Source organism: Empidonax traillii, unplaced genomic scaffold (assembly GCF_003031625.1).
Source record: "Empidonax traillii isolate 1590-97213 ecotype Southwest subspecies unplaced genomic scaffold, ASM303162v1 scaffold461:size861717, whole genome shotgun sequence".
Taxonomy (NCBI): domain Eukaryota; kingdom Metazoa; phylum Chordata; class Aves; order Passeriformes; family Tyrannidae; genus Empidonax; species Empidonax traillii.
Window position 1 is genome coordinate 537,502 of NW_020955654.1, and position 16,227 is coordinate 553,728.

General features: G+C 58.6%; 2 protein-coding genes across 2 annotated transcripts; both read right to left on the bottom strand.

Annotated features, from left to right (window-relative positions):
* Nucleotides 1-1,506, bottom strand: LRRC55 (leucine rich repeat containing 55). The gene is made up of 2 exons (XM_027895493.1): nucleotides 709-1,506; nucleotides 1-626 (listed from the first exon to the last, which is right to left on the bottom strand). The coding sequence occupies exons 1-2, from the start codon at nucleotides 1,313-1,315 to the stop codon at nucleotides 391-393; spliced, it is 843 nt and encodes a 280-aa protein (XP_027751294.1). The 5' UTR covers nucleotides 1,316-1,506; the 3' UTR covers nucleotides 1-390.
* A 3,149-nt stretch (nucleotides 1,507-4,655) lies between these two features.
* LOC114063274 (inner centromere protein-like) lies at nucleotides 4,656-15,993 on the bottom strand. Its single transcript, XM_027895455.1, has 19 exons — nucleotides 15,757-15,993; nucleotides 15,474-15,587; nucleotides 13,449-14,119; nucleotides 12,528-12,579; nucleotides 11,954-11,987; nucleotides 11,609-11,708; nucleotides 10,939-11,026; nucleotides 10,298-10,433; nucleotides 10,092-10,226; nucleotides 9,633-9,644; nucleotides 9,166-9,275; nucleotides 8,755-8,866; nucleotides 7,898-7,993; nucleotides 7,462-7,586; nucleotides 7,217-7,295; nucleotides 6,319-6,426; nucleotides 6,021-6,119; nucleotides 5,205-5,361; nucleotides 4,656-4,915 (listed from the first exon to the last, which is right to left on the bottom strand). Exons 1-19 carry the CDS (start codon nucleotides 15,885-15,887, stop codon nucleotides 4,722-4,724), a joined length of 2,553 nt encoding a protein of 850 aa, XP_027751256.1. The 5' UTR covers nucleotides 15,888-15,993; the 3' UTR covers nucleotides 4,656-4,721.
* Nucleotides 15,994-16,227: the final 234 nt, after the last annotated feature.

The window sequence follows — 16,227 nt, forward strand, 5'->3', positions numbered from 1 at the left end:
CTCCGGCAGTGCTGCTTTGGGGCTGCAAGCAGGGACTTCCTCAGCCTCCCCAGGCACACACAGCTTCTGGGGTGTTCTGGTCTCTCCCAGGCAGAGCTGGGGAGTTGCTTCCTTGGGACCCCCAAGCCACTGTCTCCATCAGTCCTGGGCAGTGGGAACAGGAGGGGGTCCAAGCTCACGGTGATGGGGCGGGGGGGTAAAACCTCCCCATTTTAGGGCAAAAGGAAGCAGGTCTGTCCCCTGGTGTCCCCGGTGTCTCAAGGGCCACCCTGGCGCAGGGGGTGGCAGGAGGGGACGAGGACAAGGCACAGTCCGGTGTCCCTGCGGGGGTGGCCGGGTCGGGGGGTGGCCAGGGCGGGGGTCCATCGGTGGCGGAGGCGGCAGTGGTACCTAGACATCCTCATCCTCGCTGGCCTTGCTCCAGCGGTGGCAGCAGTTGGCCGTGATGCCCAGCAGGAAGTTGGTGGCCACCGAGGCGATGGAGACGACGAAGCCGACGAAGGCGATGAAGAGATAGTCGTCCAGCGTCAGCGTGAGGTGGCAGGCCTGGAAACTCTCCTCCGTCAGCGAGAGCAGGGGGGCCCCCGCCACCTCAGGGGGGGCCCAGCACTCGGCCTGCTGCGAATCTGCGGGATGGGGGGCACGGCTTTAGACTGGTTGCCAGCCCCCGGGACGGGGACAGGGGGCGGAGGGTCCAGCAGCACCTACCCGAGGCGCAGCGCTGGATGCGGCCCCGCAGCCACTTGAGGAGGGGTTCCATGGAGCAGCCGCAGAGCCAGGGGTTGCCCCCCAGGCGCAGCCCCACCAGCCCGGGCAGCCCCTCGAGGGCATCAAGGCTGATGGCTGCCAGCCCACCGTAGCTCAGGTCAAGCTCGCGCAGCTGGGCCAGCCCGCGGAAGGCCTGGGGGTGGACGCGGCGCAGCCCCGGGTTGTGGCTGAGGTCGAGGCGCAGGAGTCCACTGGCCTCGCGGAACATGTCGGCGGGCACCAGGCTGAAGTTGTTGTAGCTGAGGTCCAGGTGCGCCAGGCGCCGGGCACCGCGGAACAGCCCGACCGGCAGCGCCGCCAGCGAGTTGTTGCGCAGGTCGAGGGCGCGCAGCTGCCCGTAGCAGCCCAGGTACCCCGGCGGGATGCTGGTGATGTGGTTGTGCGCCAGGCTCAGGTTCCCAGTGTCCAGCGGCAGCTCGGGGGGCACGGAGAAGAGCCGCTGCCCACTGCAGTCCACCGCCTGCCCGCGGCAGCTGCACAGCACCGGGCAGCCCGCGCCAGCCGCCGCCACCACCGCCGCCGCCACCAGCCAGGGGCCCAGCAGCATGGCCTCGTGGCCCCAGCGCTCACGGGGCGCCGGAGGCCATCCTGCCCGCCCGCTCACGCCGACGGCTCTGCTGGTGGCCGGTCGCGGGGCCCGGTTGGCAGCGGTCACAGCAATGCTCCCGCCATCCTGGTGGCATCCGTTGGGCACGCGAACCTCGCCAGGGGCACCGGCGGGGCCGTCACCAGTTGCCTGCGAGGAAGAGGAGCGGAAGGAAGCCGTGCCGGCCACATGCCCCTGCTGGGAAGGCCGCAGCTGGTGCAGATGGAGTGACCCGTGGGGCACCCACGCCCTCCCCATGCCTCTCGTGCCACGGTCCCCTTGCTCCTCCAATGCCCCCTTGGGGATTTCTGCCAGAACAGAGCCCTCCAGCCCCTCTGACCTTGGCCAGCCCATCGTGGCTGGGGGTGGGCAGAGTGGAGGTGCTGCTCCACAGCCTCCCGCCAACCTCCTGTCAGCCCCACGCCACTGCCAGCTCAGCCTAGTGCTGGGAGCATCCTCCCCACCTCCCCCCTCGGAAGAGACCTCCATGCCCAGGACCCACCCGGGGTCCCCCCAGGCCTGATCTCACCCTCCACCACCTGACCACATCTGCTCCATCCTCCCTCGCCCACACTCAGCTCCATCCTCTCCCACCACCCCGCCTTACCCCGGCCATCCCCATCCCGACAGCCTCCCAACCCCTCCGGCAGGGCTGGGGCCCCCCGGGGTACTCACTGGCCAGGGGGTAGCAGGGCCTGGCTCCCTGCGGTGATGTGAGGGTCCTGGATGGTGATGTTGGGGGCTCCAGGGAGTGATGGGGGGGTCCCCAGCGGCCACGCACACCCCAGAGGCCGCAAAGTCGGGAGCAGGGCTCCGGCAGCGGTGGCCAAGGCTGCTGCGAGCCTGGCGATGGGAGCAGGTCTTTCCCCACCTCTTTCCTCCCCTCCTCCTCCTCGTCCTCCCTTGTCTCTCTCTTTCCCTGTCTCTTTTTTTTTTTTTTTCTCTTTTTTTCCTTAGGGCCAGATACTGACGTGTCGGTGTCTCTTAGCAACTGCCTCCACATCTCTGAGCAACAGGAGAGCGGGATGCGGAGCCGCCGAGCCAGGGAGACGGCGGCGGGCGGAGATGGCCCCACCCCAGGGAGCCCCTGCCCAGGCCGGGGGACCCACACCCGCACGGCCCAGACACCCGGCAGGGGAGGAGCAGCAAGAAGGGTGGCATCCTGCCCCCTCCCCGCCCCGGTCTCCAGCCCTCCCGCACTCTCCCGGCCCTGGGAATCATCCCCGTGGGATGGGGTGAATCAGGGGTTCCCGGGTGCTGAAAACAGAAACAGATGACGTGTCAGCAGAGGGGAGAAACGAGGCAGCTGGGATCCACAGGGAGCTGGGATCCAAAGAGAGGGCTGGGATCCAAGGGAAGCACCAGCACTCTCGTGTCTCCCTGCTGTGCTCAGAGTCCCGGAAAATGCCTCAGGTTGACATAGATTGTTTTGCTCCATGTGAGCTGAAACACTGTTTCAGCTGTTTGGGGGAGTGCAGCGGGTTCAGCCACCCGCCCCCTCCCACTGGCGAATGGCCCTGTGGGATCGCAGGAATGCCCACAGTTTGCTCTGGGAATATGGCAACACCACGGCTCTGGCATTTCTGAGAAGGAGGCACATCCACATCCAGCCAGCCCAAGCCTGGGGGATCCCTGCTTAATTATCTCCTGCTGATTTCACGGAGCTGCTCCTTTTCCCAGCTGGCACCAGCAGCCCTGATCTCGGTGCTTGGGAACCTTTTGCTCCCCACATCCCACGGGATGGATCCTCCCTGGCACGGTGCTGGCAGACAGACGGCACAGCCGCCCCCCCTGGGGTGGCATTAACCGGCACTGCTCCAGGCTCAGGCTCCCGGGGAGCTCTTGGGAGCTCCAGGAGCTCGAGGCTCGCATTCCCAAGGGGCTGCAGGAGCTGCGGGAGCTGCGCGCAGTCCCCGGAACCAGCTGCAGCGCAGACACCTCATTAGCGCTCAGGCCGGAGCTGACAGCAGCTCCCTCCCAGCAGCTGTTGGCGCCGAGGTTTTTTCCACTCCCCCGGTGTTCCAGGCTCTGTTGGCAGCAAATTAACCAGGAAGTTGTCCCGACTGGGGCTGGGCTGCAGCAAAGGTTCCCGTCCCGCCTCGCCAAACCCCCTGCGGACACAGCCACATGAACGCCGCAGAGCAGAGCAGCATCCCTGAGGGAGCCAGGGGTGTTCACCTCCGGGGCGGGAAGGATCTTGGCTGCCCTCCCCACCTCGCCCACAGAGCCCTTGCGCTATCCTAGCCCCAGCCAAACAGCACTCCTGGGACAAAAGCCCCCTTGGGCATGCACTGGCTGTTGGGGTGAGCGCTCCAAGCCCTACCAGCCCATTTTTGCAGAGGCAGGTGCTCCTGCAGGTCCCCAGGAGCCGGGGTGGCTCCAAGGATTCTGGCTCCATAAATCTGCCTTACAGCCAGGGCCTTATCTCTTGCAGTTCATCACCGCTCCAGTCAATCCCTGTGTGTTCAGTCTTGTGAGAGGAGGAGGGAAGGAGAGGGATGGTCGTAGCTCTGCTGTGGAAGAGAAGTCAAAGCTGTTGGTCCTAGGCAGGGGCCCCCCGGGGAACAATCACATCCCCCTTACCCTTCCCAAGCCCCCATTCCCAAAAAACCCACCTCCTGCTCAAGCCTGGCCATACACTGAAGTCTCCTAGGGAAAAAAGGACTCAAAAAAAGAAGAAGCCTAGGCTTCCTTTTTCCATTAGAAGACAAGGGTGAGGAGGCATTAGCCACTGCTTCACTTGTCCAAGGAGAGTTTTTCCAACAGCAGGAAAAAAGGTTCTGGCTCCAGGTACTAAGTGGGCACAACAATTCTTGAAGGAAGAGGACTTCGCACATAATAAATAGGGATGGTAAATATAGAGATTATACATATGTATAGACATCTAAGAGATGTTTGTCTATATACAAACATAGAGATGTACATAAATATAGTAAACATGTAGAAATAAGGTTGTGAAAACACTGTCCCCTCAGGGTGACTAAAAGAATCTAGTCTTCCCTACAGCAATTTCCAAGCTTTCTTGTGTGAGGGAAGATCCTGAGGGAATAGGAAGCAGGGCATAACATTTCTCTGCATTTTGCCTTGCAGAAACCACAGTTAAGTCAGAATCAGGGAAGATTCTGAGTTGGAAGGGGCCCTCAGGGGTCACCGAGTCACCTCTGAAGTGAGTGGCCCACACAGTTATCAGTCTGGAATCAGCTACCAAGCAGAAGAAAATAGACACAGAGAATGCTGGATTTAATGAAATATTTTATTTTTGTAACTAAAAAAAAATAAAATTTAAAAAATAAAGGTTAAATCTGTAAATACAGGATAAGTAAAACACACATGGGTGCCCTAAAACACCCTTTCCTGTCTTCTCGGCTCAGTTCTGGGGGATGTAGGAGGGGCTGGGACCGGGCGGTGAGTGCCACACGGCCGAGCTGGTGCGCTTGAAGTAGCGGGGCTTGCTCTTGTAGAAGATGTGCTCCAGCTGGGGGCTGGGGATGGCCCCAAAAAGCGCATCCACGTCCACAGGGTGGTAGTACTGGTGCAGGATGGCCTGGTGTAGCTGTGCCCCTGGGGGAATGACACATCACACATGTGGACGTGCCCTGCTTCACCCCACGGGCCGGGCATTGCTCTTTCCTTGGGGAATGGGGGCTGTGTCCCCCTTCCTTCCCCCCACCCAGGGACCAGAGGCAGGTGGGGGGAACTCCGGTTTCGCCTCAGCCCTCGCAGGAAGTGGCGCTGATCCCTCAGCACACGGAGCCAGCGCTGCTGGAGCTGCACATAAACTCCTGGACTGTGCCTTGGGATGGCTCCAAGTGAGGCTGGGAAGGAAAAGGAGCCCAGAGCTGGCACCTACCATCAGCCCAGGCAGGGATGGGCTTCCGAGGGTCGTTCTCGTCGTCCGTGGAGTCGTCGCTGTTCAGATCCAGCCCGTAGTCGTTCTCATCAGCTGGGGGGGATCCAGGTCCCTGCACGCCCTTCGGGGCCATGAGGCAGGACGTGGAGAGGGACTTCTGGAACTGTGGAGAGAGAGCAGGGATGAGCAGAGGAAGCAGCACTTCCCTGGGGCAGGACAGCCAGCCTGGTTGGACAGGATGGACACCAGACCCAGAGGGGACAGCCCTCAGAACCCCAAAGTGCTCAAATCCTGTACCAACACCGGGCTCCCTGCCTTGACACCTCATAACCCCTCATCCCCTCCTGTTTTCTGTGGAAAAACCTGGGAAGAGTACCCTGTGTGTGTGTCTCAGCACTCAGTGTTCCCACACTCCTCAAACCTCTCCCCATGTTCTGTTCGGCTTTCCCTCCCTGGAGCTCTGACACGAGCCAGGATGGAGCCCGCAGCTCCAAGGCAGATTCCCGGCCGAGGCAGCGCTCGAGCCCAACTCCGGCAGCCTCTCCCGCCTCTCTCCCGGCAGAAGGTTCCGCAGCTCCAGCTGGCACAGCCAGGCTGCCCGGGGATGTCGCTCTCGGTGGGAAATCGCCTCAGGACCTGCTGCCATCCTGTGGTCGCTTCCAGCATCTTTCCGCCACACCTTCCCCTCCCCCCCCCCCTCACAAACCACTTGTTTTTCCTTCGGGTTCCCCGTGCCGAGCTCTGCGGTGGCGCCGGGGGCTGATGAGCCCCAGCTGGCGGGGGCCATCCGCGGGCTCTGCCGGCGCCAGGACTCACCTTCACGGCTTTGCTCAGCCACGTGCCAGGGGCAGCACTCGCAGCTGCGGGTGGTTTGGGCTTCTTCTCCTCTCCCAGCTGCTGCTGACCGTCTGCCTCCTGTAAGACACGGGAATTAAAAAGTCATCCCTCACCCAGGCAGAGCTTTTGGCTGCTTCTGGAGAAGAGCCGTGTTCTCTCAGCTCTGGCAGGACCCAACCCTCAGTCCCTCTGTGTCTTTTCCTGCAGAAATAACTCCAAAAGCCAAGACTCCCATCTCTGCTCAGGTCCAGCCCAGCTCCCCGGAGCCCACACTCACCTTCATCACTTGGAGCCAGGTGTTAAGAGCTGGGAAAATGGATTCTGGTTGCTCATCTCTCTTCTCCTGCCCAGGCCCCAGGGGCAACCCTTTGGGGTTGTCTTTCCCCTAGCAAAGAGGAAAAACCTTCACCGTTCAAGTTCCTTTCCAACCCAAACCCCTTTTCCCAGAGTTTCATCTCCCATACTGCTCAACACATGGAGTTAGATCCACTTTCTCCTGGCTGGAGCTTTGCCAGGCTCACACTCTGGCCCTGCTGCTGGATTCAGAGCTTATATTAAATTTGTACAGCACAGGGGAGTCCAAATGCCAGAGACCAAGTGAGGGAGAGCAGCAGGAGCAGACACAGGAGGGAGAATTGATCCTGCAGAGCAGAGACCACTTGGGGCATTGATTTTTCCACTAATGAAGGAGTTACTTTAAGAGTAGAAAGTGAAAGCAAGATGTTACTGTGATATTTCGAGACAAACAGCCCTGATTTTAAGCCCCAACATTCTTTGTGCGAGTGCAAATGAGGTGACACCGAACCCTGTGGCACCCAAGGTTTGGTGTGGGGGGTCACATCCTCCAGGCACGGTGAGGGAATGTGGCAGGAAAACAGAACCAAATATCCAGTATCCATATTTATTTCAGGATCAGTGAATGCCCTTTGAGGTGTTTGCCCAAGTGCCATTTCATGGCTGTCACCATCTCGTGACATGGCTGAGGGCTCACCTGCCAGCCAGGAAACCCCTGACAACTTAGCAGCAACTAAGACTCTTTAGGAGAGCAGTCCTTATTTTGATTGTTATTTGATCATCTAAATGACATCCCAGAAACGCAGCACTTGGAAAACATCTGATCCTAAACCCAGCCTGTGTGCTGCAGAGAGGCTGTTCCCAGAGCACTCCAACCCCACCTTGGTGGTCCTGTCAGCCAACGCTGCTGGCTCCAGCTGTGCTTGGGGAGACTTCTCCTTCCCTCGCAGCTTGGGATCCCTGGGGAAATGGAGAATTCAGAGATGGAAGCATGGCCATCTGCTCCCCACCTTCTTACAGCTTCCTGCCCCAGCACACCGATCTCCAGGCAGCCTCAGAGCCCAGTTCCAACACCACATTTATATTCACTGCTCCCCTGTGCCCGTGGCCAGTTCCCTGCTCGCACCTCTCCTTCGCTTTTTCCACCTGTTGCTGCTCTAGCAGATTCTTCAGTTCCAAGACTTTCCTCCCTTTTTCCTTCACTTCATCCTCTCTCTTTTTCTGCAGTGGTTCTTGTTGCTCATTTTCTTCCTGAAGAAGAGAGAGGCCCTGTAAGCACCTCCAGCTCAGGTGGGGAAGGTGGGAGGAAGCAAATGCTCTGAGACAACCTGTGCAGGTCAGAGCTCACCTTTCCTCCTGTGCCTGTCCACCAGGTGGGACATCTTGCCCCTGTGTCCCAACCCATCCTCAGCTGCCTGGACAGAGATCCGGCAGCCCAGACCCCAAAATCTTTGCAGCAAGAGGACAGTGACCTGTGCCTGTCCCTCCATCCACAACAGCATGGGGAGTCCCTGCTGTGCCTGTCCTTTTCCACATGCAGGAGGGGGCTGAGCTGCTCTTACCCCCCTCAGAGCTTTCTGCTTCCGTGCATCCACGTCCCCGTGTTTCTTCAGTGTTTTCCTCTTGCTCCGCTCCTCCGACACCTTCTCCTCTCGCACCTGGGAGATGTACACCTGGGAAAGTGCCCACCACCCCCTGGGCTCCCCTCACAGCCTTGGAGGGAAGGTCTGGAGCCTGGGATGTTCCAGGTCCTGTAAGGAGCCTGAGGACCCAGCAGCGGGACCAGCCAGGGCTGGGTGTGCTTTTGGCCACTCAGGGTTTGGGAAAGGCTGAAAGGAGCATTACCCCTTGTTTTCCAGGGCTGACCCTTTTCAAAGGTCAGTTCAGTCCACCCCAAGATGAGCAGTCAAGCCTCTCCCAGAGGCTGCCTGGGCTCTGGGCCATCAGGCACAGCTCCCTCAGCCCTGCCCATCAGCAGCACTGTACATGGCAGCAGCTGGCCACCAGTTCAGCTGGCTCCTCACCTGTCTGCCCCCCAAAAAAGGGCCAGGCAAGGTTCTGAATCCCAAACCTAACCCAATTTTACCCCCAGCTGAGTCACAGACACCCTGTCACAGGCACACCCTCTGGCCTAACTATCCCTCACATTCTGAGCGTGGGGACCAGGTGAGGCAGTCACCTGCAGGGCTGTGCCCAGGGCAAGCAGGAGCTGCCACATTCCCTAAGTCCAGAGCACCGTGAACGTAGCCTATCACAACAGGAATGTGCAGAGGGCTGGAGAACAAAAGCCTCCCCTTGTCAGACAGAATTCTGGCAGCTCTGATGCACTTACCCACCACTGATCTGTCACCCTCAGCAGCTGCCCTGCTCACACCTCCTTGTCCCACCAGGAGGCCCAAACCCTGCTCAGCCTTCCCACCTTTTCATCACTCTGCAGGATCTTCTGCTCCATCCGCTTTTTCTTCTCTTCCTCCATCTGTTCCACCCTCTCCCGAGCCTGCAGGGCCTTCCTCAGGCGCTCTTCCCGCTTCCTGGGCAGTGCAAGGGCGAGGGGGGGCTGTTAGCTCTGCCTGCTCCATCACATCACAGGGTGAGGGGGGCAGTCACTGGGTAACTGGGGGAACAGCTGCTCTGCTGAACTTGCTTTGGCAAAGCTTGGCCCCAGCTCCATTCTGTGTGAAGGTGGGACACAAGCAGGTGCCTTGCACCTCCAGGAGTCAGGAGCAGCAGGGCTCAGTGTGCCCAGGCAGCACAGCTCCCAGGATGCTCCTTCCAAGGGGCAGGCATAAGGCAAGTCTGCGCGTACCAGGGAGAAAGGCACCCAACTCACTGCTTCATTTCTGCCTGCCGCCGTCTCTTCTCCTCCTCCACTTTCTTTTTCCTCTGTTCCTCAGCCTCCTGTTTCTTCCGGAGGTTCTCCAGTCTCTGCCGCTCCTTCTCCTGGAGGGAGAAGGGTCTGCACTGTACCAGGTGCTGCAGGGGGGCTGTTTATCCCTGGTACACACATGCTGGGATGTGGAGCAGGGAAGGCAACATAGGTTTGGCAACAGGGATTATCCGGTGAGAGCAGAGGGGCAAGAAATACAGGAGGGAAAATCCTCAGTCCTTTGGCTGCAGAGAATTCCCTGACCCAGCAGTGCCCAGAGCCCCCAGAGATCCTGCCCCGCCCCCACCCCTCCCCAGATGTGGCCAATTCCCAGTGTGGCCAGAGGGCTGATGGACACCAGGTGAGAGGGGAGGGTGCAGTCAGTGCCCGGAGGCCCGGCAGGATCATCAGCCCCAGGTGTCATCACTTACAACGAAGTCACCCTGTGGAGAAGGCACATAAACACATTTAAAGGTTTGGAAGTAACACACTCCAGCCCCCTCAAGCAGCACCTGCACCCCATTCTCAGCTGCAGCTCACATCAAGTACATGATAGAGCCTGACCCTGCAGTGGCCAAAACTGCCAGACAATTCCCTCTGCAAAGAAAAGCTTTGCACTTTCGTACGGATCAGCAATTCCAGGATAATATGTGGTGTTTCTGCTGACCACAGGCAGAGCAGCTGGGGTTCCTCTGCACAGGAGAAAGGTTTGGCAACTGGGACTAAAAACCCCCTCCTTCCTTAGGGAGTCTGATGGAGAACCCTGAGGCCAGGTTTCTCCCAGGATCTGCACTTTTGCTCAGCCAGGAGCAGGTTTATGCTTTTCTAAGTGGGCAGTCCCTCCTGCCACTGCCCCGCACCAGTCCCCCAAAGGGTGAGACACAACTCACCTTCAGGTTGGGCCGGGTGGGAGTGTTGCGCTTGATGAAGTCCTTGATGCCACCCCCTCGTCCCATGGGTCCTGGGCTTGGCAGCAGCTGGTTCCTCTGCACAGCCTGAAGGAAGTTCTTCAGAGGCTTCACGACCTACGGGGAGAGAGCTCAGAGCCTGCCTAGGACAGAGGGCACAGGGCCGTGGCACCGCTCACCTTTCTCACCTTGCTAGCTGGAGAGGGTGATGATGGAGCCTGGTTTGCTGAGGTCTTGTGCTTGTCATCCAAAGGGGAGAGGGCCCGGCCCCCCGGCTGCTGCCCATGCCACAGGACACCCAGGGCCTGCTTGTAGCCTCTTGCCCTGGTAGCATCAGCAAGAGGGACATGAGGTGACTGTCACGCTCCCTGGAAGCATTTCTTGGCTGTTCCACACTTCCCCCTAAAGCCTCACCTGAGACCCCAGCAACGTACAGGGAGGAGACAGGTCACATATTCCAGACCCTCACACATTCCAAAATAACCAGGTCAGTCACCTGCTCCTGGATCACCCCCTCAGGAATCCTCAGAGCCACCTCCCAGCTCTGGGCTGACTGTGCTATGTGTGTCACCTCTGCTTGTTTGTGCAGGACCTCAGGTGCTGCTCCCCATGCCAGACCTGGGCCCAGAGCCAAACAAGGCTCCAAAGGTCACGAGGAACTTCCAGGAGATAGGGTCTGGCCAAAGGGGATGTCAGAGCTATGCTGGAAGTGTGGGAGAGAAGGCAAGGAAACGAACTCCCAAAGCTTTGTGACACAAATGACTTCAGAGGCTAGGTCTGAGTCCTTGCAGACCTCTGGCTCATCCCTGCTTCTTGCAATGCCTCCTACCAGCTGCGGGAGGGATTCTCCTGGGACTTGGCACAGTGGGGTCGCTCCTGGTTCTTCTGGGGTTCACTGTTGGGATTTACATGGCTTCCTATGGAAAAACCTGGGGTCAGTGCCATGTGTGAGGCATCCTGCTCTCATCTCCAGCCCTCTGTGCCCAGATCCCCGTGGATCATAACTGAATGGAGAAACCAGAGCCTGGATAGCCACCTGGAACATCATGTTGTGCAGGTACCCTGTGGGACACAACTGCACTACCCCACCCAAAGGCATTCAGGGACTCTTGTTAGATCCTGCAGCTCCTACAGGGAACAAAAAATAGCCCAGATTTCCCTCCCCTTGTTCAGAGGTGCAGAAAATAAATGGGACGTGTAAATCCTCATACAACACAAACCCAGGGGGAAGGGCCATGGCACTCTGCAGAAAATTCTAGCTCTGGGAGCTCCTTCATAGGTGTCCTCACTCACTTGTCACAGAGGCTGAAGCTGGACAGGACAGTGTTTGTCTCAAGGCCTAGGCACATTTCCATGCCCTTGCCCACCTAACTAATGCCTTGCCTCTTCAGGAGATCAGAAGTTTACCTGGAAAGCTTCCCTGACTGGTCAGAGGTTTTGACACAAATCCCAGGTTTCCCAGGGACCTGCTGATCCCAGTCAGAGCAGCTCAGAGTTACCTGCAGCATTCCCTGTCTGCTGCTGGGGATGGGGCAGGGGCTGTGCTGGAGGGCTGGCGGTTCGAGGACTGTTGCTTGGAGTGAGGACATCCTTGGGAGCCTGCAGGGAAAGCAGACAAACGTTCCCTTAGCACAGCTGCTCCAAGGAACAAGGCTACCATGGGCCCCCTGCCCTGGAAAAGCCAACTGCTCCAAGAGGATCTGTTTCCCTCCCAGCAAGGACTGTGCTGCTGGCTCATTTCAGGGACACCAGCCACATCCCTGCCTCCAGTGACAACCTCAGGAAAGGTGCTGACTGTGCAAGAAGGTATCCAGACAGTCTGTAGGTTGTTCCTTCCAACTCACCTTTTCCCGGGGGGGGTTCACCTCCAGCTCAGGCCTGGAAAGGAAGAGCTATTTTCATTATTTCAGCTCCCTGAAGGCGAGTTACAGGTGTGTGTGGGACCCCAAGGGAAACAGCAGGTAAACCTAAGCACATTCAGAGGCTATCCCAGCCCAGACACACAGAGGTGGGGATGTAAATTCCTCTGAGGGACCATCCCACTGTGCTACTGAGCATAACCAGCTTTAGCCCTGGGTAGCAGGTAAAGAGGAAGCTCTGCCAGCCTTAGGCTGAGCCTTTACCTGTGCTCTCTCCAGCTAGAGCAGAGCTGATTGAGTGTCAGCATCAGGGGCTGGTGGCAGCCAAGAATTCCAGGAATCCCTGGGCAAACAGTGCCAGCAAACCCTGGGATGCCCACCCCAGTGCAGGGTTTAACCTCACTGTGCCTGAACAGCACAGCCTAAAATATCAGCCAGCCCCAGAAGACAGCAGCACCTGAGCAGTGCCTCACAGAAATCTGTGACAAAGGCCACCCAAAGAGTGTCCTTGCAGGGAATTCTGGGGTCCCTTCCCACCTGCTTCACATGGCAGCCTCACCTTGTGCTGCTAGTCATGTCTTCTTCAACAAAAACCTCCAAGGAGCTCTGACCTGGAGAGAAAAGTATAAGTGGGGTTGGGGATTTTATTCCCAGGCTCTCAGTGGCCCCCAGGGTGTGTGTAGAAGAGTGCAGGCTTCCTCCCAGGAACACGGATTGCTCAGCTTTCCACACCGGCACCACACCTCCCTCGAGTGCCACTGACAAACTGGAGTGGGCTGGGAAGGCGCAGCACTGAGGCAGCAGCTCCAGTGCCTGCAGCCAGCATTCCCAGGCCATTGGCTGCAGCTCCTACCTCCCCACACGCTCCAGTGCAGGGATCTGGGGGGTTTGGGCTGCTTTCAGGCTGATTCCACCCCCAAATCACACCCCTTCGCTCCAAGTGTTATAACAAGTGCCTGGATACGGCGGTGACTCAAGGCTGACAAAGCTGAATTCCAGAGGCCTCTGTGCTCCATCACAGCTCATCTGCCTGCAGCAGCAACGCTTTTGGAAAGTCCAAACAGCCAAACCCTGCCAGGAGCAGTGGGAACAGAGGATACAAGGGGTTCAGTGCTTCCAGGAACAGCCTGGGTTCCTGAGCCCTGTTCCTCTGGGGATGCTGCTAATTTGGGTCTCCATCCTCTCCCAAAAAGCATTACAGCTCCTCCGCTCATTTCAGGGCTGCAGACTTTCAGCCCTATTGATTTTTCAGAGAGCTAGCAGGAGCCATAAATTAAAGCCCCTCCCCAGGGAACTCTCTCCTGATCCAAAGGCACACAAGGCTCGAACCACGTTCTCCCTTCCACGATTGGGGTTTTTTGCCCCTTCCCAACCTGTGTAGCCTAACTCCAGCCCCAGCACCTGCACCCCAGGAACCCACAAGGGCCAGGACAAGGAGACTCCAGGGAGCCAGATCCACCAGGGATGAGTAGGGACTCACAGCTCACTCTGCTGGAGGCCGAGGAGGACTCTCGTGCCGCTGCCTTCCTCGCCATGGCCCTGCCGATGGATCTGCGGATCATGCTCTCCCTCCTGCTGGACAGGGAGTATTTTTCCGCCAAGGAAACCCTGCGGCTCTTGCTCCGGCGGCGCAGCCTGGATTTCTCTGTTGCTCTTTTGCTGTCAGAGTCCTGGAAGAGCAGTTTCTCGAGGTCTTGGGGAGATCCATCTCCTTGGAGCACGGCAGGGTCTCCATTCTGAGCAGCCTTGGGAGTGGAGGTGCTTGCTGTCCTGGGCTCTTGCTCCCCATCCCTTCCTGGCTGTTCAGCTGCTATCCCAGTGACTCCAGAGACCTCCTGCAGCTCGGCTGCTGCGTCCCTCTCTGGCAGGTGCTCCCCCAAAACAGCCAGAGGCACTGCATCACCTCCAGAAGCACCCTGGACACAGTCCTGGCAATCCTGCTTTCCCAAGGGAATAAAGGCTTCTGCCAGCTGCTTCCCATGCAGTTCCAGGAGCTGGGGTGTGACACCAGCCTGGGATCCTGGAGCACAGCTGGGCACAGGCACCTCCTCTGCCCCACAGCCAGAGCTCCGGGACTGCTCTTGGCTCAGGTGCCGTTGGGAACTCAGCCTGGAAGACACCGGCTTGACGCTGCTTCTCCTTCGAGACAACCTTAAAGGAAAACCATTTTAAAGGGAGTGATGAAGGAATCTCCCCACTCCCAACTAAGTTTTAGAGAGAAAGAAACAGATGATAAGTTTTGAAGTGAAGCTGCTGCTGGCTTCTCCCCTCCACCCTGGGCCCTCACAGCCCATCCTATCCTTGCAGAGAGGCACGTGGATACAAAGCCTAGGCTAGCTCATGTGGACACAGGGGCTGTCACACAGCCCCAGGCTGGGTAATCCAGAGTAAAGTCTGGAGAAATGGAAGTGGGAAAGCTGCCTTTAAACCCAGCTCTTGATTTAGGGGTGAAGTTCCTCCAGGAGCAGCACAGGGCAGAGGACAGTGCCTGCAAAGGGACACACCGTGTCTCACCTCCCACCAGCCACCCACCCACTCTGCCACATCAGCAGATCTTCCCAAACTAAGTTTAAACGAGGGAAAGCACAAGCAGGACTTGCCTTTTCTGGGGGAGCACCCGTTACAGCCTGAGCACTCCCAGCAGGGCTAAGAGCTCTCCCCACCCCGATCTGCAGCGCTGCTTCTCCTGCCCTCCCTCACACACACCAGCTTCCCACGCTCCCCTGCTATTCCTGCTGCTCTCCCCACCCTCCATGTCTGCTTTCTGACAGTCTCTGAGCTCCAGCTCTCCCTCCTGGGGGCTTTTCAGCACCATTAGCACGATTTTAGTGCCATAATGCACCAGCAGGTCAGGCTTGGCCCATCCCACCGTGGCTGCAGTGCCTGTCCTGCTGGCAGCGGGTGCTCCCACAGAGGGAAGGCCACCTTGGCCACCCAGCTACTGGCCCTGGGATGGGAGCAGCTGCACCGAGGAAGCTATTGTCACAGCCACCCTGCATTCCCATGCAATTAATTACACCCTGCCCTGTACCCTCTTGCCTTGGCACCCATTCATAGGTAGCCTCTGTCCCTTTCACATCACCTTTAAAACCCTTAGGTGTGGTAAGTTCTAAGAAAACCACTTGGAATTTCCACTTCAGCTCTTCACTAAGACCTTGGAGCCCCCCAACTGCCAGCTTGGACACAGTGCTGGGAGCACATCCCATTCCCAGGTTCTCCAGGCACCAACACAGAGGTTTAGGGAGTGAGCACCAGTAACAACCTCAAGCCAAAAGACAAACCCAATGAGACAAAACCCAAAGCCAAACAGGCAGACAGTAGAGTGTTTATTATTCTTGAATTATAAACAGTGAAGGAAAGCCAGGCAACTTTATCCCAAACTCTCACCAGGATATAGTGATGGATCCCAACGTGTTCCTTTTATTTACTACCTCTCGGAACACAGGTGCTGTTCTGTCTCACTCAAGCACCGTGAGGCAGAGCTAGGAGAAGCTGACCCACCTACCTCCTCCTGTTTAGGTCCTTGTTTTCCTCCCTGAGGCAGGAGGACTGCCTTTTCCTGGGGCGTCTCCTCTGCGATGGCGTTTTGGGCATGAGCGCGGGCTCTGCCCTGAAGCTGCTGTGGAGCAGAAGAGACAGAGCACAGGTTGCTTCCCCCATTGCCTCCAACCCCGCTCCCCAGAACGAGGGTCACTCACCAGGAGGGATGAGGCCCAAACCCACACCTGTGTGCAGCCGCACCCAGCCAGGAGCTCATTCCCAGGGCTCCCCTCGGGAGCAGCCCCTACCTCTCCAGCATCCTCACGCCCTGCTCCTCCACCTCCCGCAGCCAGGCCAGGCGCTTGTGCTGGGCATCGTGGAGGAAGCGGGACAGCCTCTGCCCACACACCTCGAGCAGCTGCTGCGGCCCCTCCGCCATGGCCCTGCCTGCAACACAGAGAGAACGATGCGGGGGGACAGCTGGGACACCCCACCAAGGAAGGGAGGAAGACACTGGATTTAGTGTAGGTATGAAGACAAGCTAGGGCACAGTGCTAAATGCCGAGCACAGACAAGGCTTAACCCCCAGGAGGCCCCTCTCGCCCCCAGCCCAGTGGTGGCCGCCTGGGAACCGCTCACTCGTCGTCTCCTCACCGACCCCCTCAAACTAGGGCCGGCCACTCCCGCCGCCTATTTATGGCCTCCCTGCCAGACCAATCGCAGCGCGCACCTCCCAACGCCACTGCTCTTATTGGTTACGGCGCCTGTCCGTCACCCCC

Bases quoted from the DNA above. Each gene is read 5' to 3' on its own strand.
- LRRC55 (XM_027895493.1), bottom strand. From the start codon at position 1,315: ATGCTGCTGGGCCCCTGGCTGGTGGCGGCGGCGGTGGTGGCGGCGGCT. The intron at 627-708 runs GTAGGTGCTGCT...CCCATCCCGCAG, and splicing joins CATCCAGCGCTGCGCCTCGG to ATTCGCAGCAGGCCGAGTGC.
- LOC114063274 (XM_027895455.1), bottom strand. From the start codon at position 15,887: ATGGCGGAGGGGCCGCAGCAGCTGCTCGAGGTGTGTGGGCAGAGGCTG. The intron at 10,434-10,938 runs GTAGGAGGCATT...TGATGCTACCAG, and splicing joins GAGAATCCCTCCCGCAGCTG to GGCAAGAGGCTACAAGCAGG. The intron at 5,362-6,020 runs GTGAGTCCTGGC...CCACAGTTCCAG, and splicing joins GGCTGAGCAAAGCCGTGAAG to AAGTCCCTCTCCACGTCCTG.